This window comes from Ammospiza caudacuta, chromosome 24 (genome assembly GCF_027887145.1).
Source record: "Ammospiza caudacuta isolate bAmmCau1 chromosome 24, bAmmCau1.pri, whole genome shotgun sequence".
Classification (NCBI taxonomy): Eukaryota; Metazoa; Chordata; class Aves; order Passeriformes; family Passerellidae; genus Ammospiza; species Ammospiza caudacuta.
The window spans coordinates 3,216,549-3,236,693 of NC_080616.1; the positions used below are offsets into that span (position 1 = coordinate 3,216,549).

The 20,145-nt window shown below is 56.0% G+C and overlaps 1 protein-coding gene across 1 annotated transcript in view; it reads right to left on the minus strand.

Moving 5' to 3' along the window:
* KIF21B (kinesin family member 21B) overlaps positions 1-20,145 on the minus strand; it is a 49,852-nt gene that overhangs the window by 10,901 nt on the left and 18,806 nt on the right. Inside the window, exons 5-30 of the mRNA XM_058819214.1 lie at positions 19,882-20,016; positions 19,382-19,549; positions 18,840-18,955; positions 18,098-18,293; positions 15,095-15,284; positions 14,927-14,990; positions 13,550-13,774; positions 13,203-13,284; positions 12,639-12,756; positions 11,482-11,673; positions 10,714-10,913; positions 10,470-10,577; positions 9,928-9,996; positions 8,943-9,172; positions 7,981-8,128; positions 7,688-7,882; positions 6,401-6,502; positions 6,132-6,297; positions 5,705-5,765; positions 5,369-5,426; positions 4,740-4,945; positions 4,200-4,274; positions 3,963-4,076; positions 3,315-3,353; positions 1,186-1,322; positions 797-977 (exon numbers count right to left, since the gene is read on the minus strand). Coding sequence (XP_058675197.1) covers positions 797-977; positions 1,186-1,322; positions 3,315-3,353; positions 3,963-4,076; positions 4,200-4,274; positions 4,740-4,945; positions 5,369-5,426; positions 5,705-5,765; positions 6,132-6,297; positions 6,401-6,502; positions 7,688-7,882; positions 7,981-8,128; positions 8,943-9,172; positions 9,928-9,996; positions 10,470-10,577; positions 10,714-10,913; positions 11,482-11,673; positions 12,639-12,756; positions 13,203-13,284; positions 13,550-13,774; positions 14,927-14,990; positions 15,095-15,284; positions 18,098-18,293; positions 18,840-18,955; positions 19,382-19,549; positions 19,882-20,016 — 3,575 coding nt within the window. The remainder of the gene's footprint in view (positions 1-796; positions 978-1,185; positions 1,323-3,314; positions 3,354-3,962; positions 4,077-4,199; positions 4,275-4,739; positions 4,946-5,368; positions 5,427-5,704; positions 5,766-6,131; positions 6,298-6,400; positions 6,503-7,687; positions 7,883-7,980; positions 8,129-8,942; positions 9,173-9,927; positions 9,997-10,469; positions 10,578-10,713; positions 10,914-11,481; positions 11,674-12,638; positions 12,757-13,202; positions 13,285-13,549; positions 13,775-14,926; positions 14,991-15,094; positions 15,285-18,097; positions 18,294-18,839; positions 18,956-19,381; positions 19,550-19,881; positions 20,017-20,145) is intronic.

Genomic DNA, 20,145 nt, shown 5'->3' on the forward strand with positions numbered 1-20,145 from the left:
ATGAGTCAGCAGTGCCCTGGCAGCCAGGAGGGACATCCATGTCCACCAGGAACAGCATTGCCAGCTGGGCAGAGGGGATTGTCCTGCCCTGCTCTGCACTGGGGTAGCCTCACCTCAAGCCCTCAGGGCAGTTTTGAGCACCACAATATAAAAAAAGACATTAAACCATTGGAGAGCATCCTAAGGAGGGCCATGACAATGGTGAAGGGTCTGGAGGGGAAGCCTCATGAGGGGCAGCTGAGGGCACTTGGTTTGTTCAGCCTAGAGGGGAGACCTCACTGGGGTCTTCAATGTCCTCATGAGGGGCAGCAGAGGGACAGGCACTGATCTCTTCTTCCCTCTCATGACAAGTGACAGGACTCACAGGAATGGCTGGAGCTGAGCTGGGAGATGTTTAGGTTGGATGTCAGGAAAAGGTTCTTCCCCCAGAGGGTGCTGGGGCACTGAACAGACTCCCCAGGAAATGGGCACAGCTCTGAGCCTGTCCGAGTCCAGCAAGTGTTTGGACAAAGCACAGGGCAGGATTGTTGGGGTGTCTGTGCAGGGTCAGGAATTGGATGTGATGATCCTGATGGGTCCCTTCCAACTCAGCATATTCTGTGATTTTATGACCACGAATTTTTCCTGCAGGAGTTCCCATGAACTCCCTCACCCCAACCTCTCCCACCCTCCCTGTTCCCTCAGGAAGCAGCACTCCAAACTGGCACTAAGGAGCTCTATCTGGCCATGTAGGTTCTGTAAAGGCTTCTGCAGAGCCAGAGGAGCCCAGAGTGCCCAGGTGCCCGAGCTGACGTACGTGAGGGTGCGGACGCAGCGCGCGGAGTCGCGGATGTCCCACACCTTGATGTAGGACGTGGACACGGTGAACACCAGCCCCGTGTGGCTGCAGTACTTGATGGAAACCACATTGTTGGGGTGGCCCTTGAGAGAGGCGATTTCCTGGCCTGTCACCAGGTTCCACATCTTGCAGCTGCGGTCTGTGGGAGAAAGAACACGCCCAGGAGTGTTGGGGGTGTCTCCTCCAAGGACATGGGGACAATATTCCCTCTGAGCATGTCCCCCCACCCACAGGGCCAGAGGAAAGGGGCCAGCCAGCCCAGCACAGGGGCAGGGCTCAACACTGCAGACAGGGACCATCCCTGTAATGCCAACGCTTCCTCTGCATCCTCCCTGCCCATCACCCACCTTTGGAGCCCGTGAAGAGCAGCTCATCGGTGGCATCCAGGCAGAGCACAGGCTTGGTGTGTCCCTCTGCCACTGAGACACACTGCAGAGGGGCTGTCCGGGCATTCTTGGTGCCACCCACCGGGTTGATGATGCCCCTTCACAGGAGAGAGAGAACAGGTACAGTGTGGGGTGGAGGGGCATGGTGTCCACAGCCCCAGGGCATGGAAGAACATGAGCAGCCTCACACCCAGCCCAGAGTGAGACACTGCTCCACCTGAACCTCGCCTGTCTGAGCTGAGGTCTTTGTGGAAACCCCAGAATGTCCCCATGGGCACCCCCTGCCCACCTCTGCCCCTGCCATCACACAGGGCAAGGGGGAGGCTGCCCAGTGACCTCTGCTCTGCCCCCAAACCTCTCCTGCCTCACCAGCACAGACCCAGGACAGCTCAGGAGACTCAGCCTTTGGCCTCAGGTCCATTTTGGGGCAAGCTGTGCCCTGTCCAGCCTGAAGCTGAAGCTCTGCTGGGATAATGTTTCAGAGTTCCAGTATCAGCACCCCATCCCCTGGAGGCTGTCACCCTCAGGCTGGTGGCATTTGAAGACAGATCCCAAGGGTGACAAAGGGCAGCAGCAGCATCTGCCCCCCACATCCCTGCTGCAATGGCTGTTCCTGCCCCCAGTGCTGGCTCTGGGCAGGACAGCACCTGCCCCTGCCAAGGAGCACTGCTCTGTGTCCTGGGGGACATCACCTGCCAATCCCCTCCACTTCAGACATGCTCAGGGTGCTGAGCACCCCCAGCCTGACCCTCCTGTGTGTGACCTGGTCATCAAGCACAGCCACAACACCCAAAGTTGTGCTGTTTTCTTCTTACAGGCAGGGAAACTGATGCATGGGGCTAGAGAAGGGCAAGGTTTGCATTAGTTGTGAGGACAAGCACAGGCTCATTAATTGGGTGTGGAAATCACATGCATGTGATGTTCCTCAGCTCTGCACTTACCAAGCCAAGCCAACAGCCCTCCCCTCGCCCCCAGTGCTTCCAGCAGCCTCAAAGCAACACTGAATCCAAGGGGAAATCCCTGCACTGCATCTTCCATGGACTTTGAGAGGCTGCCTGACCACAAACTTCCCAGGGTGACCCTCTCAGACTGGTCTGGTGTCACCCTCCCTGTCACAGGGGGGCTGCAGGAGCTCAGGGCACAGGCAGAGGGGACACCTAGGTGCTGGACAGCTGATCATGGAATCATGGAATGGTTTGGGTTGGAACTTTCGACACCCTCTCATTCCATGTCCATGCCATGAGCTGGGACACCTTCCACTAGACCAGGGCGCTCCAAGCCCCATCCAGCCTGGCCTTGGACACTCCCAGGGATGGGGCAGCCACAGCTTCTCTGGAAAACTGTGCCAGGGCCTCAGCACCCACACAGGAAGAACTCCTTCCTAACATCTGCTCCAAATCTCTCCTCTTTCAGTTTTAAACTGTTCCCCCTTGTCCTGTCACTATTTGCCCATGTACAAAGTTGCTCTCCCTCTTTGTAATAAGCCCCTTTAGGCACTGGAAGGCTGCAATGTTGTAAAGGATGGGAGAAATGTGGCCCCTGTTCTGGGAAACCTCTGAAGTGGTGGATGCAGGGAGAGAATCCCAGGAGAACATTAACTCCAAGGCTGAGCTCTGCCACAATCTGACTTTGTTTCTTTAGGGACAGACTGACCTTTTCCAGCACCAGGGCAGCACAACCAGGCACGAGCTGAACCTGAGACAACTGCCTGGAAGAAGCTTGCACAAAGCATGTACTGCAAGCACCCTTCCCCACCATCTCACCATCCTGCTGGAGAGCTGGGGAAGGGCTGGCACGTGGTGGCCTCATGCTGGCAAGAACCCATCAGAGCTGGAGGAGAACATGCTGCCAACCCAAAGCAGCCAGCACCCACCAGTGAGCCCAGCACCACGCACCAAGGGCTAATCCAAGCAGAACAGCTTGAACTGACAGCACCAGGCACCAGAGGTGGCATGCCAGGGGGACAGACACACAGTTGGGATGGGGGAGAGCAGCAAGCTGCAGGCAGAGCATGCAGGGACAGGGAGAGCAGGCATCTGACAGAGAGAAGGAGGAGCAGAGGAAGGGATAATAAATAGAATTGTCTATACCTCAGCACCTCCGAGACAGAGGAATCGCTGTCATCAGACCTAGGGGCAGAAAATTAGCAGGATTATGGGAGAGAAAACCCAGACTAGAGAAGGCAGCAGTGGAGTCAGAGGTGGAAGATTGTTATTGCATCCAAGCCAGTGTAGGACAGAGAGAAGGAGAGGAAGGAGGAAGAAGGAGAAGCACACATGGAGAACCAGGGGAGAGCAGAAGAGCAGGAGGGCATGTGAGGAACAGACAGCAGGTCTCCATCAGGGAACACCAGCGCTGCTAGCAAGCCCAGAGCAGCACCTGACCTGCTGCCAGGAGAGGCTGGAGCAGCACTTGTGGCTGGATGCCAGTCCATCAGCTTCCTCTGAGCCCTCATCCCCTCACCCCATCCTGCTCCCTCATCTTGCCAGGGCTCCAAGTCTGTCTGCAGGCAGAGGCCAGCACTGTGAGCTCAGAGGGGCCCAGTGGGCAGAGCACAGCCCTGGCACAGCAGCTGCTCCATCACAGGGAGGAGCAGAGAGTGAAGAGGTGACAGGACACTGGCTGGAGCCAATCCAAGCCCTGGTGTTGCTATACACCCCCACGGGACTCAGTACAGACCATGTGCTATCCTGGTCTGGGTTCCCCTCCTCAGACACCCTCACCCCAGCAGGACTCACTTGTCCAAGGCAGATCCCTGGCTCTGGGTGCTCGTGAGACGGGAGAAGACGTTGCGGTCGTTGCGCGGACGGGTGGGTGGGGAGGAGGGCGGTGTGAAGCCGATGTCTGCAGGCCTGAGCCAAAGGATCAGAGGGACACATGACTTGGAAACTGCTCACCTGGCACCTGACTGGGCCCAGAAAGAATCCTGGGCCACACAGCCCCCCTGCCCATGTCAGCGTTTGTCCCGAGCTCACCTGGCAGGCTGCCCACGGTCGTAGGATTTCCGCCGGGTCAGGGGCGAGGTGTCCGAGCCCCGGGACTGCCTGGGACTGCAGCAAGTGAACAAAGCACAGTGGGTGCCTGCCCTGCCCAGGACCCCTCCACAATGAACACCTCAGTCCTCCCCCAGAAGAGCAAACAAGAGACTGGGCTGGAGTCACAATCTCGAGGCAGAGTGCAGAGGCTTTTGCCAGCCCAAGACACCTCCAAAAAGCTGATAACCCAGAGCAGGGAGTTGGGGACCCTTGTGGTTGTTCTCCCTGCTTCTGAAGTATCCCCTCACCATTTCTCCCCTTCCTTCCCTGCTTTTGAAGTATACTCCTCTCCATCTGCAAGCAACACCTACACATTCCTACACACTCTCCAAGCCCCGCTGAGGAAATTCCCCATGGCATGCTATACCCGAGCATGGACAGATGCAGGATTGGGCTCCCCTCACCCCTCTGCACCCCCACAGGCCAGGCACAGCTCCCCAGACCCCCTGAGCCTCCCAGGCACTGGTGGCCCATGCTCACAAGGTGCTGCCCCGGGTGGGCAGGCTGATGGTCCGTGACACCTTCTCCTTGTAATAGGGGTCCCGGATGGAGAAGCCGATCCCGTCCTCCTTGATCTCCATGAGGGACGCCAAGGACTTGGTGATGTTCTTGGTGGACACGTCCAGCGTGGGTCCCAGACACTCAGCTGACACTGCCTTCATCTGCCCTGAAAGCTTGGGCTCCCCCTAGAGCAGGGCAGAGGGCTCAGGGTGGGCACATGAGGGCAGTGGGAGCAGCCAGCAATGGGGGCTGGAAGAGTTTGTGCTCTCTGGCCACAAACCAGCTCCCCCACATCCCACTGGATCCCCTCCAGCAAACATGTACAGAACAGTGGCTGCTTCCTTCCATGGGGACATCCTCAGTGCCACTCAGATTTGGAAGGCACTGCCTGGTGTGGTGGGTGCTTGCCAAGTCTCTGGTGCTCCAGGACAGGACCACTGCACCAGGAGACCTTGGTTCTGCCCATCCATAAATCAGCCACACTGCCTTATGCCAAGCCTGGCTCGCCAAGGTTCAGGCTGCAGAGCAGAGGCCTGAAGCATCACTGAACATCCCTCCATCCCTCCTTCCAGCCTCCCTGACCAGGACACACAAAAAGGCCAACTAACCTTGAACTTGAAGTCATCCTGGCTTGCTGAGCCCTTCATGGTGAAAGACTGGGAGATGCTGCAAGGAGAAAGGAGCAAAGATGGATCTTCAGTGCCAAACTCTCTTCAGAAAGCTGGTGCCAATGGTCCACCAGACTCCTTGGGTCACCCTCTGTCCCCCAGTACCCTTTCTCCAAGGAATGACCAAGCCTTCACTCCCTGCTCATGTCCAAGAGACATCCTGCTCCTCCCAGCAAGGGCTGGGCACCACAGAAAAGCTCAGGTGGGGCTTTGTTCATCCATGCCCATCTATGAGGTCCATGAATGGCATCAGGCAGTGCCAGGCTGGGTGCTCACCTCCCATCTGAGGCCAGGCTGAACTCTGAAACTTCCTCATCTGTGCTGGTGTAGCCATTCTCTGTGAGAGGGAAACAGTGCATCAGCAGGGGGGACCCAGAGGGGACACCTCTGTCACCAGCTACCCCAAACCCTGCAGCAGAGGGGTTATCTCAGGAAGCCATGAGGGATAACCCAGTCCTTGTCCTGTCATCCATGGCCAGGAAGGTGTAGGGAGTGACTCAGTCCTTGTCCCTGTTATCCATGGCCAGAAGGGCATGAGGGATAACCCTGTCCTTGTCCATGGCCAGGGCACACACCCCCACCCAACACGGCCTTTGGGCAGGGTCCCAGCCACCTCCAGGTGCTTTCTGCAGGCCCAGTCCAGGTGGGCACCCAGCCCACAGCAGCACACCTGGCCTGAAGCTGCCCCTGCCTCAGGCCCCACCTTGCTGGACGTTGTGGATCAGTGCCTGCAGCTCGGGGTGGGACTCAGCCTTCTCCCTCAGGGCATCCAGCAGGGCGTGGTTCTGTGAGGAGTTGGCCACGTCTGTCTGCCGCAGGCGCCCCTCCAGCAGCCGGATCTGCGCCTCCTTCTGGGCCACCTGCAGCCCCTGCACAGGCAATGCTGGCACTCAGCAAGGTCCTGGCCACCAGGAACACCTGGCACCCAGGAAGAAGCCCTGTCACACATGCACAGCCCTGCCAGCCCCACACCTTGTCAATGGAGGCTTTCAGGAAGTTGTCCAGCAGCAGCCGGGCTTCGGCCAGGGAGCAGGAGCTGATCACCACCGAGGTGTCCGTGGAGTCCAGCTCCTCCTGAAACACACAGGGACAAAGGCTGGATCAGCAGGGTAGCTTTGCTGCTGGATGGGCCTCCTTGACAAGCACAGCACTTCCATCACTCTCCAAGCACTGCCCAGTCCAACCCTCACCCTCCCCAGTCTGCCCAGTGGCTACTGGGTGTTGCAGACATCTTTTTATGAAAATCCTTTTCTTGGGATTTTTTCTTCCTAAGAGGCTGAGAGGCCTCAGGAACAAAATGTAAACATTGATTATCTGTTGCTGTGGAATGCAACAGGTGCATCTGTGATTGGTCTCATGTGCTTGTTTGTAATTAATGGCCAATCACAGCAGAGCTGGCTTGGACAGAGAGTCTGAGCTGCCTTTGTTATCATTCTTTCTTTTTCTATTCTTAGCTAGTCTTCTGAGATGAAACTTTTCCTTCTATTCGTTTTAGTATAGTTTTAACGTAATATATATCATAAAATAATAAATCAAGCCTTCTGTAACACGGAGTCAGATCTACATCTCTTCCCTCATCCTAAGACCCCTGTGAACACCATCACAACTGGGCAGATCCAGCCATGGGACTGTCCAGTGCTGAAGGGTTTATGTACCGCTAAGGAAATTCTGGTTCCAGCACAAAACCAGACCATGAACAGACACCAGGCTCACCCAAACCCACAGTCCAAAGCTTGGCGTGAATTAACAGCAGCCCTTCTTCCCTGCAATCAAGGTGACAGCTGGGGACAAGCCAGGGACAGCACACAGCCTCCATTTCAGGCTGCAGGCATTGAGGGGAGTTGGGAGCTGCCCAGTGGCATGGCCAGTATCACAACTGGACACAAAACCTAGATGGCTTCTGCTGGGAAAAAGTCAGTCAGTCCTCCAGGGATGTTTCCAGTGCATGAAGCAACAACCATGGGTACAAGTGACCACCAGCCCCGTGGGCAAATGGGGGCTGCAGCCTCCCTACAATTCCAGGGCAGCAGGACACCAGCATGTCCATGGACATGGAAGGACCTGCCAGAACTCCTCTCTATAATTAATCATCTAATGAGAGTGACTGTGTGGGTGAAGCCCCACCAAGAGTGACAGCTCACAGGACTCTGGGTCCTCTGAGCAGAGCCCAGCCCCAGCTGGCTGTGCCCAAGGATGCTCTTTCCACAGAGGGATGCTCTCATTTCCTCCCTCCCAGCCATACCCAGTCCTGCTGCCCACCTTGGTCTCCTCAATCTGCATGATGGTGGCTTGGCAGTCTGAAATGCTGTCGTTGATGTAGTCAATGTTGGCCCCCAGCACCTCAATCTCCTCGTTCAGCTCTTGCAGACCCTTCTGCTCCTTGGGGCTCTCTGCCTGCAGCTTTGCCCGCTTGCTCAGCAACGCCTCCTGCAGCAGCGACAGCTCCTCACGTTTCTGGGGGAAAAGGGAAGGGGAATTAGCACTGTCCACATGGCCACCTCCCTGTCCTGCAGCCACCACCCAGCCCCCTCTGTCCCCAGTGCCACAGCCACCTTGATGAGCCTCTCCATGTCAGCCTCGAGGTTGACAATGGTCATTCTCTGCATGACAATGTCGAAGATGCGCCGCTCCAGCGACTGCCACTTGAGGCGGGCAGCTTTGCTGAAGGTCTGGCTCGACCCCTTCTTGGGGAACTTCTTCCTACAGCCAGAGGGAAGAAGAGGCAGTTGGGCAGATGGCCACACCGTGCTGGAGAGCTAGGCTTGCCCAGGATCTGGGATCTGGCTGGCCAGAAACAGAGGATGCATCTGTGCTGTTTCTGCATTACTCAACTGTAGGAATGTGCTCTCTGTTGAAGGAGTGACAAAACTATCATTTCTCTCTTTAAAAAGGAAAAAAGCTCAGAAGTTTCTTCCTTTGATTAGGTAAAAAGACACCTCATAGAACTTGGGGGACTTCACCTCAAACTTAAGGATAGCCAATTAGACAGGAGCCAAAAGGTTTTGCCTTTTGTGAGGTGTTTTACCAGGAGCAAGAATCTCTTTCACCTGGCTTGGTTTTTCTCTGTAAAGAGTTTTGTTATTTTGCCTTTATTAAAACTTTTCTGTTTCCAACACTACCACAGAAGCCATTCTCCTGATTTTATGCCTTCTAAGGTAGCTGAGCTATCCTGGGTGTGATATAGATCTCCAAGAGCTCATAAGACCTGGCTTGAGGAAACCATATATCACCCAACTTTTCCTCTTAGGAAAGCGGGACAAGAGATGAGTCCAGAGCGGGACAAGAGATGAGTCCAGTAGAGTTTGTGCCACAACATTTAATCCTCATGGAGGGCCAGCTTTGAGCTCAAACCCAGGTGACAGTCACACTCTGCCAGCACAGCTTATCACAGGATCAGTGATTTAGTATGGCTCGAGTGGACACTAAGCCATCCTTCAATCTCCACCACCCATCAAAAGCCAGGCACGGGATCCCTGGGATGTCTCACGCCCGACCACCCAGCCCCTGCCCTGACCTGGCAGGCCGAGCCCCGTTAATGGAGGCCGAGGAGTCTCCCAGGAAGTTGTTGATTTTCCTGTTCCACTGGCGCACGATGCTGGAGACGGAGCGAGCGCCGCTCTCGGGCTCGGAGGAGGTGGTGCTGGCCGAGACCTCGGCCCCTGAGTCCAGCATGGGCGGCTTGGGGCCCGTCCTGCCCGCCACCCTGTCGGACATGGGCTTGGCCAGACGGCGCAGCGCTGACACCTGCCCCAGGGAGGACAGAGGAGAGGATCTGTGGTGTTGCATTTTAGTTAAATGTATGATCTGTGTCAACCCTTGAAAATGAGCAGTTTATTCCAAGCCTGTGATCCTCCCCTGAAGTGTCATGGATCTGTAATCCCATTGACCCAAGGCTTATTCCGTGCCTGCTATTAACCTGTGTGAGGGAGACCAGGCTCTCTCTTGGCCCTTTTCCCCCTAGGCTCTCCCTCTCTCTCCTCTCTCCCCCTTTCCCCCTTCTCCCTCAGAAACCCTGCTGCTCCTGGGGGTGGAATCCCCAATAAACCCTCCTCTAATCAGCACTGTCAGAAGCCCTGTGGAGTCTCCCTGCCTGCCTGCTGTTACCAGGGAACACACACAGCTTTGGGGGGACTCCCTCAAAGGAACAGCAAATGGTGTCAGCTGGGCAGCCTCACCCAGCCTAAACCCATCTGTATCACCCCCAGGCCCCACAGGTCTGAGAGCAGCAAAGCCCAGGGACATTTGTGCCTCATGGGGCTCCCTCTCCTCCCTCATAGCCCACCCCTGCCACCAGGCTCTGCTGCTCGGGATGGGGAACACTGATGCTGCCTACACCCATTTCCCACCTGGTTCCTGAGCCATAAAACCTCTCCCTGCCTTTTGGGGACCCCATTTCCAAAGCCAGCCCTGTCTGAAAGATGGGATTTCTCGGAGCCAAGCACTGGACCCAGACCCCCATGGAAACTGGGGGCTATGTGGAGGAAACCCCCTTTCCTCACCTCCTGCGTTTTCCTCCGCAGCACAATTTCCTGCTGTCGCTTCTGAGATTCCAGAGCCCTGATCTGGAACTGCAGGAGTGAGAAAGAAAAAGACACCCCTGAGGTCCAGCCCAGATGTGGTCGCAGTCCCAGTGCTCCCTTTGGCATAGTCTCACTCCTGATTTTAACACCGAGCAGGCTCCCAGCCCTGAGCCGGCTCTGGCTGCACATTCCCCCCTCCCACAGCATCCCCCACAACTCCAACAGGAGCAGTGGGAATCCTTTGGGAGCCATTCATCCAGCTGTGCTCCGCTAGGACCTCCAGTGAGGCTTCACCCAGCTATCTGTGAGCTCCTGGAGTGCCAGAGCAGGACAAACACCCCCTCCCCAGCCAGACCAGTCACAATCTTGAGGCAGAGTGCAGAGGCTTTTGGCAGCCCAAGACACCTCCAAAAAGGCTGATAACCCAGAGCAGGGAGCTGGGGATCCTTGTGGTCCTTCCCCCTGCTTCTGAAGTATCCCCTCTCCATGCCTCCTGCACATATGGCAAGCCGGCCTCTCACCTCCTGCCGGCGCTGCTCCTTCTTGAGCTGCGCGATCTCCCGGTTCCTCTTGGTCTCGGCCAGGCGGCGCCGCTGCTGCTCCTCCCGCATCTGCTTCATCAGCGCCACCTGCAAGGAGGGGCCGCTGTGCCACCGCCCCTGGGCACCCCACACCCAGCACACAGCGCTCTGCACTGCCACCAGAGTGCAAAACGCTGCTCCAGGCTTGGCCAGGATCCCTCCCCGCCCCGGCACATCCAGGTACCTTTGCCTTCTTCATCTCGGCCACCTCTGCCTGCAGCTTGCGCAGCTCCCGCTCGTAGCGGCTCTGGTTCTTGAGCAGGCGAGCGTGCTCCTTCTGGGCTGCCTGCAGCTTCTGCAGGTCCCTGTTCATCTCCTTCAGCCGCTTCTCGTAGTCTGCCTTGATCTTGTTGGCTTTCTCCTCGGTGTAGCACTCCATGGTGCCTGGTGGGTGGGGAGAGAGCTCACACTGCACCCCGGGACCCCCCTGTACCCACAGACCTGCCTGGAGGCACCCAGCACTGCATCCCTCCCTGTCCCATCTGAGCCTCCTCACCCACCAGGAACTGGGGTCTGTCTGGGAATATCTGCTGGAAGAGCTCAGCACAGAGTGGAGATACAGGGCTGGGCTGAGCAGAGCTGCACACTGGGACACCCAGCCACACACAGGGCTGACCCTGCCCTATTTCAGCCTGCAGATCAGCCACACCACTGGCTCTTTTATCCTTCAGTTTCCCCAGGAGTCCCCCCAGCTCATGAAGTGGTGCTCAAGGCTGGAAGAGGCTTTGCCACCCTCCTGCAGCACCAGCAGGGTGCAGAGCTGTGCAGCGCACTGATGCTGCTCCCATAGCAAGACAAGCAGAGTCTTGGGGGGTGCCAGGGATTCAAGGAGAGGCAGGTGGATGGCAAAGCTCTACCAGAGCAAGGGGTGGATGCTTTGACTTAGAGTTAGCTGGGCTTGAGCTGGAACTGGCGTCTGGGAATGGGATCCCGAGGGTGAGGCAGCTCTCACTGAGGTTCTGCAGGACCCGGTCCCGCTCCAGCTGCGTGTCCCGAATCTTGTTCTGCAGCAAGATCAGCTTCTCCTCATACTGGTGCTTGAGGGTCTGCAGCCGCCGCTGGCTGTTCTCCAGCTCATCAATCAGCTTCTGCTTGATCTCAATCTCACAGGTCAGATCTGCCAGGTCGGCCTGGAAATTCACAGCTGGAGGCAGAGGAGAAAGTCAGGCTGGGAGGCACGGGGAGCATCACTTGCATGGCCCCACTGAGTCACAGTGTTGAAAATTGCAATGCAAGATATTTTCAATTACCATCTGTATGGCACATTATCTTTTGTCAGTGGGCAGTTTTCCTTATCTCTCTCTCTGAGTGATCATAATCACACCTCCCTAGGAAGGGAACATCTGCTGATAACAGCTATTGAATGTCACTGCATGGCTGATAAGAACTACAGCATCCCATTGGGAGATGTGAGCCTAGAGGGAGGAGCCAAGCATTCCTACCCGGATATAATCTGGAGATTCTGGAACACCAGCACAGCTTCTCCACTGGATTGCCCAGAGGAACAGCAGCTGCCTCTTCTTCCACTGCATCTTCAGAGGAAGAGACTGCACCTTTCTCCAGGATCCCTGCTCCAGCAGAACCACCCCTGACACTGCAGGAGGGCTGAGCCACAATTCCAATGGGACTGCTGCCAGCACCCTGACCCACAGGGTGTCAGGTTGGGTTCTGACTCTGGCAGTGTTGTTCTAGTGTACTGCATTGTTTATTTTATCCTTTTTCTTTCCTTCCCTATTAAAGAACTGTTATTTCCTGCTGCCATATTTTTGCCTCAGAGCCCCTTAATTTAAAATTTATAGCAATTCAGAGGGGTGGGGAGGGTTTACGTTCTCCATTTCAGGGGAGGCTCCTGTCTTCCTTAGCAGACTCCTGTCTTTCCAAACTGAGACACACAGCACATGGAGAGGGCAGAGGAGCTGATGGGAACCCCCACTGCTGGGGAGCAGCAGCACTGAAGCAGCACTGCAGCAGCCCTGGGGCTCCCCAAGTCCCACAGAGCAGGCATGGCTGGGGCATGGTGAGCTGTGCCTCCCCAAGAGCAGAGCTCACTGCCAGAGATGCGAGCAAGTGCCCTCCATGCCCATGGCTGCACACAGATCTCCACTTTACCCTTCTCCTCTGCATCCGAGTCCGAGTCCACCAGGCTCTCTTCACTGGCCGAGTCCTCATCTTCATCCTCGCGCCCATCCTCTTCCTCACAGCCACTCTCATCCTGTTCTTCCTCCTCCTAAGAGATGAGTGCCTAATCTCAGCCAGCAGGATGGTCTGTCCTTCTCCCCACAGCTTCTCCCTCCTCCAAACCTGAGCTCACCCTACAGCAAAGGGCCACAGGCCCCCAGGTGGGACTCAGCCTCCCACAGAGCATGCCCAGGGGCTGCAGCACCATTTCTGGACCCCCAGCACATCCTGTTGAGAGGAACAGCAATTTGACCCATCCATCCCTTCCTAGCTGACCCCTCTTCATCTATGCTGATTAAATCCAAGTCCCCAAAAACATGGACTCCTCATTCTACATCCAGGCTGAGTGGGGAGTACCCAGCTTCTGCCCTGCTCCAGCATGGAGCCCTCAGCAGAGTGATTCTTCCAGCCTGAGCTTGCTCCCTGTCCCATGGATGGCACTTTCAGTGCTCACCACCCAGACATCCCCACAGCGTGAACACAATGCCCACTCACCTCTTCCACCTCGTTCTCATCCGTCTCCTCCCCATTGTCCTGCTGCAGTTTCTGCCTCTTCTTAAATGCCTCCTTCTCTGGGCTGGGGGGAACAGAGGGGGGCTGGTGAGTCCCAGCATGAGAGAGGCCAGAAACAGCTTCTGCTGGGCCACCCTCCCCTCCCTGCTGCTTTTGGACCCTTTGGGGGAAAACAGCCTCTGGAATTACGTGATGGGGAACAGGAGACCAAGGGTAGGACAGGGCGGGAAGGGAAGGGAAGGGAATGCAGGTGTGTGGGCTCTGGCTGTAGCAGAGGAGACCCAACCCCACAGGGACAGACCAGCACTCAGCCTCCCCCTTCCCCTCACCTCTTCCTCTGCTGCCGCCGCTCTTTCTTCTTGAGGCGCTCCAGGTCCTGCTTGGCCCGTCGGAGCACGTCGGAGGCCTCGGTGTCCAGGGTGGCTGCGGGGCTGCAGATCCCAGCCAGGCCCGGGCCCGGTGAGGAGCCCATGGGGAACGGGCCCCGTGCAGAGACCCGCGAGAGGCTGCGCCGCAGGGACTCGTTCATGGACTCGCTCTCCAACAGCTTCGTCCTGGGGAGTGCAAGCAGCACAGTCCAACAGGGGCCATCCCACTGGCCCTACAGGGGGTCTTTTCTGGGCTTAGAATCACAGAGTGGTTTGGGCTGGAAGGGACCTTAAGCCTTATTTCATTCCACATTCCTGCTGTGGAAGGGGCAGGGATGCCTTCCACTAGACCAGGTTGCTCCAAGCTCCATAAACTTGCAGATATGGAATAACCACAGCTCCTTTGGGCAAACCGTGCCACTGCCTCACCAACATCATAGGGAAGAATTTCTTCCTAACTTCTGATTTAAATCTCTCCACTTTTAGTTTAAAGCCATTTTCCCTTGTCCTATTGCTACCTGTCCACACTGGCAGCAGTCCCTGAAAGACCCCAGGCACTTCAAATAGAACTTCCCCCTCCATTGTTTTGCAGAGATAATCAAAACTCCACAACTTTTGTGAAAATTGTAAAGCCGGGATCAGCACTGGACGCATGTGGAAATTGTTCCTCTAAAATGACATGTATACCTCTGGGAACTTCAGGTCCTTTTTTATCTCTCTCTCAGATACATATGCATACAATTTCACAATAGGTTTATATATATTAATTTTTACAAATTTTGCGTACATTTGCTGGTAGTTCCTCTTTATCAGAAAGAATTCTTAAGTCGAGTTGACTTGCTCTCACAGCAGTCTCTGTCTCTATCACTCTCTGTCTGCCCCCCTCTTATCTCTTTCACTGAAGCAGTTTCTCTGAGCCTAGGCTTTTTGCAGCCAGACTACACAACAAGCTACATACTTAAAGATGTACCTTCCACCTAAATCAAAATAGATTTCTACCCTGGAAAATTTCCACTCTGCCTCACCATCAATGCCCATACCAAAGACAACAATAGCCAAAGCACTGCTTGCCACCAAGGCTGGGCCTCCTTCAACCCTGCATAGTAGCAGTAGAAATCACACAGCATTGAGCTGTGTGAGCCCCCCATCCCCAGCCCCTGGCCCCAGGAACCCAGAACCCCCAGCAGCGTGCTTGCTCACCTCAGCTCCTCAATCTCCCGGATGTAGTTCTGGATCAGGGTGCCGATGGCTTCATTCACACAGCACTGAGCTGTGTGAGCCCCCATCCCCAGCCCCTGCCCCCAGGAGCCCAGAACCCCCAGCAGCGTGCCCGCTCACCTCAGCTCCTCAATCTCCCGGATGTAGTTCTGGATCAGGGTGCCGATGGCTTCGTTCCCGTCACCTGCAGCGCACAGGCACTGGTGAGAGGCACACCCTGCTGTGCCCCAGCCCCCGGCCCAGCTGCTCCCTGGGCTGGCCCCCACGCCACGCACAGCCCAGCCGCACCTGCTTTGGCCAGCATCATGTTGGCCTCCTGGCTCATGAGGTAGGTGACCCTGCTGTTGATGGCGTCGATGGCCTCCTGCATGGCCTTGACGCGCATGCGCAGCGCGCTGTTCTCCTTCTGCAGCATGGCGTTCTCCCGGAACAGGTCGCTGTAGCCCTCCGTGCCATCCTCCCCGATCACACGCTTGCCCTGGGGGCACAGGAGGGCAGCCCCTGAGGGCAGGGCAGGCTGGGACACAGAGACCCACTGGGACACACAGAGACCCACCTGGGACACACAGAGACACACCTGGGACACACAGACCCACCTGGGGCACACAGAGACACACCTAGGACACACAGACACACCTGGGACACACAGAGACACACCTGGGACACACAGACCCACCTGGGACACACAGACCCACCTGGGACACACAGAGACACGCCTGGGACACAAAGAGACCCACCTGGGGCACACAGAGACACACCTGGGACACACAGAGACCCAACTGGGACACACAGAGACCCACCTGGGACACACAGAGACACACCTGGGGCACACAGACTCACCTGGGACACACAGAGACACACCTGGGGCACACAGACTCACCTGGGACACACAGAGACACACCTGGGACACAAAGAGACCCACCTGGGACACACAGAGACACACCTGGGACACACAGAGACACACCTGGGACACACAGAGACCCACCTGGGGCACACAGACCCACCTGGGACACACAGAGACACACCTGGGGCACAAAGAGACACACCTGGGACACACAGACCCACCTAGGGCACACAGACCCACCTAGGAAAAACAGAGACACACCTGGGACACACACAGACACACCTGGGACACACAGAGACACACCTGGGACACACAGACCCACCTGGGACACACACAGACACACCACTGCACCCCTGGGGGCAGCCCCACCCAGACAGCAGGAACCAGGAAAGCCTGAACTGAACATGCAGAGGGTGAGAGAGGCTTCAGGGATTCTCCCTGCCTTACCATCCCCAAAACCTGGCCAAGGTCCTAAGCTGAGCTCCTGTTTCTTAAGCCTCCTGACTCCTCCTAGCAGTTTCTCCTAGGGGGCAGGGGATGGGTCTGTCCCACTAAACCTGCCCCAACTCAAACACAAGGAGGGGCCTTTCTGCACCTGTCTCTGCCTCCTCACCAGGGTTGCTCCATCAGCTGGGTTTGCCTTTGGTGGAGTTCATTTTCCTCACAGCAGCTTTTGTGTGGTGCTGTGTTTGGGATCTGTGCTGAGCACAGCACTGATCCCACAGGGATGATTCAGCTCCTGCTGAGTCAGGAGCTGTTCTGCCCCTCACCCTGACCCACCAGCGTTGGGCCAGGGGTGCACAAGGAGCTGGGGGGACACAGCCAGGACAGCTGTGGTTCCTTACTAACCACAGGGATATCCCAAACCACAGGATGTCATGCTCAGTATATAAAGCTGGGGGAGGGAAGAAGAAACAGGGGATGCCTGGAGTGTTGCCCCAAGTCACTGTTACACTTGACAGAGCATTGCTGGGCTGGGCATGGTTGAACATCTCCCTGTGATGGGACACGGGGAATGAATTCCTTGCTTTGCTTTACTTCTTAAACTGTATCTAAACCAAGGAGTTTTCTCACTGTTACTCTCCCAGTTCTCTCCCCCATTGTAGCAGGCCATGGACTTGCAAGGGCCCTGTCACAGACATCTTTTAGGAAAAAATCTTTTTTTTAGGATTTCTCCTCTTGAGAAGCTGAGAAACCTCAAGAACAAAATGTAAACAATGATTATCTGCTGCTGTAGAATGCAACAAGTAAATCTGTGATTGGTCTCATGTAGTTGTTTCTAATTAATGGCCAATCACAGTGAGCTGGCTCAGACAGAGAGTGCAAGCCACAAGCTTTTGTTATCATTCTTTCTTTTTCTATTCTTAGCTAGCCTTTTGATCAAATCCTTTCTTCTATTCTTTTAGTATAGTTTTTATATAATATATATCATAAAATTATAAATCAGCCTTCTGTAACTTGGAGTCAGATCCTCATCTCTTCCCTCATCCTCAGACCCCTGTGAACACGGTCACAGGGCCCCGTGGAGAGCAGAGGCCTAAAGATAGGAAATGCCAAGTCATGGCAAGCCCTTGTCTTCCACCTTTTGGACCCCAGCTTATCTCTGTAACCCCATAGGTCACTTTTCCTTAACCCCTGCTATTGGACAATTCTGGATACCCCTATACCCTATATAATGGGTATAGGGGGATCCAAAATTGGTCAGAAGAGCCATCGCTGGAACCCTTCACAGACCCCCAATAAAGACATCGCTGTGGAACTCCAGAGCAGCCTTCTCTCTCTACATCTGTTGGCCTGAGGTGCCTTAGCAAGCAAAAGAGCTGAACTCAAAGAGCTGATAATCATTAAAGAGCTGATATCCCTTATGCTTGCTAAAGGTAGCCAGTAGCTGAGAGCTGCTTGGGTTTTGGGCAGTCTGTCCCATAGAGGACTGATCTATCCAGCCCGTGCAGCCTGCTCGGGGGCAAACTGCTCTCAGCAAGGACACCCCATCCCACTGAGGGGCAGTGAACAGCTGGCTGCAGTGCTTCCCTTGCTGGGTACAATGGGCTATTATATAACGGGCTGGTTTAGCCCATTCTGGTTAGAAGAGCCATCGCTGGAACCCTTCACAGACCCCCAATAAAGACATCGCTGTGGAACTCCAGAGCAGCCTTCTCCTCTCTCTGCATCTGCCAGCAGTGCCTTAGCAAGCAAAAGAGCTGAACTCAAAGAGCTGATAATCATTAAAGAGCTGATATCCCTTATGCTTGCTAAAGGTAGCCAGTAGCTGAGAGCTGCTCAGGTTTCAGGCAGTCTGTCCCATAGAGGACTGAGCTATCCAGCCCGTGCAGCCTGCTCAGGGGCAAACCTGCTCTCAGCAAGGACACCCCATCCCACTGAGGGGCAGTGAACAGCTGGCTGCAGTGCTTCCCTTGCTGGGGACAGCAGGACCTGGCCCCACTCACTGCCTTGTACTCCATGAGCTCCATCTGCAGCCGGGCGATCTCGGCGCGCAGGGCGCTGATCTGCTGGCTCGTCTTGTCCTGGTTCACCACCACCTTGTTCTTGATGTTGCGAGCGCGGTTGGCGTACTTGAGCGTGTTCAGGGTCTCCATGAAATCCCGGTCGGAGGGGCTCACGCAGGCAATCATGATGGTTTGGCTTGGGGATGCAAGGGCAGGGTGAAAGACAGTCCCTGCACAGCTCAGCAACCCAGCAGGTACAAACCCAGGACTCAGCACAGATCACGTGGCCCCAGACACCCATCCTGGATGGGAGCCCATCCTGGGCCTTTCTGGGTTTTAAAACAAGGTATGAACTGGGTTCATCCCTCCCAGAACCAGAGCAGCCACAAGACCTCTCAAGCACATCACATAGCACTGGGAAAGGCAGGCCTTCCTCAATGCCTCCCTCTTTGGAGAAGAGGCAGGGAATTCAATCCCATTCTGGGCACCAACACTTGCCAAGTCCCAGATCTGTCAGGGCTCAGGAGGGCTTTGCATCAGCTGATTCTGCCAAAGCTGCTGATTGCACCTGAGGCTGATATGTCTTTACATCTGCAAAGTCATACCGTGCCTGGAAGAAGGCATCTCTCCCTGTCCTGAGACAGCTCCTCCATAGCTCCAGAGCCCCCTCGGCCCCATGGGCAGGGGGACAGCCCCTGCAGCCCTCAGCCCAAGCTCAGCCCCCACCCTGGGACCCCCTTACCTGTTGCCCCCGAGGGAATCCTGCAGCAGGCGGGTGAGCTTGGAGTCGCGGTAGGGCACGTGCACAACCTTCTTGCTCTGGTCTCCAAGGGCACTGATGACATTCCCCAAGGCCAGCTACCAACACAAAGGGAAGCCCCCCAGATTCAGCCCTGGCTGAGGATACAGCACATCAGGCCTGGGGCACACTCTGTAGCACAGGTTTGGGTTGCACAAGTTTGGGGCAGGCGTGGGGCTCCCCTTAGTCTAGGCAGTGCCTCTCTCCATGCTGCACTGAGAAGAAGCATCAAGCCCCAGAGGGGGTTTTTTAGCTCTGATTAGCAGATCTCACCCTTTTGGGAGCTGCACCCCTGCCCACAGCACGAGTGTCCTTTGGCTGCAGAGCTGTGCTCCCACCACTGGTACTGTGAGACAGCCCAAACCCCAGCCACGACAGCAGCACCCCAACAGCCCAGGGCAGCTCCAGGCAACACCCAGCACTGTTAGAGGTTTCTCCTGTCAGGCTTTGGCCTGGCACCCCCCTGCCCAGTAGTGCAGCCCTACCAGCCCACAGTTGATGGAGATGCCCTCCTTGGCTCTCTCGCCCGTGGCACCCGTCCGCTTCAGCCTCTCCGAGCCAGCCAGGTCCACAAAGTGAAACTTGGCTGTCAAGGTCTCATATTCAGCAGCAGGTTGGGATCCATCCAGAAGGCTGCTCACCTCCTCATTCACCTGCAGCCAGGGACACACCAGGGGTCAGCACCCCAGAGGCTCCCTGGCCTTGACTGAGACATCAGCCAGAGTCTGAGTGTTCACCCTCCATATCCAGCCCCTCAGAGACAGGGACAGCATCCCAAGAGCAGCTTGTTCTGAGCCATCCTGCCCAGGATCAACTCACTCTCAGCTCCCATTAAATCCTAATGCAGGCTATGAGTGGAGAGAAGACAGAAAAATCTCTGCTTCTCTTAGATTTCAAACCCCCTCCCCTTCCCAAGGGAACTCCACGCATCAGCTGGGTATGGAACCCAAGAACAGCCTGGCCATGAGGCAGGAGCACATCTCACCAGCTCTGGGCGGGCACACACTCTTGTCTGGCACAGGTAAATAGTGAAGATGGCATGGGATCTGGAGCTCTGCACGTTCATCTGGGTGCTGGCCGTGGTGCGGGACAAAGCTCCTTGCTTTAGGCACTGGATCAGCTGCAACGACACCAGGGAGAAGGAAACCTTAAAGAACTCTTCTAGGGAGTCAGGACAGACCCTGTGCAGCTCAGTGGACACACTGATCTTTTCCAGAACATCCCCAGGACTGCACTCCCACCCCGGGAA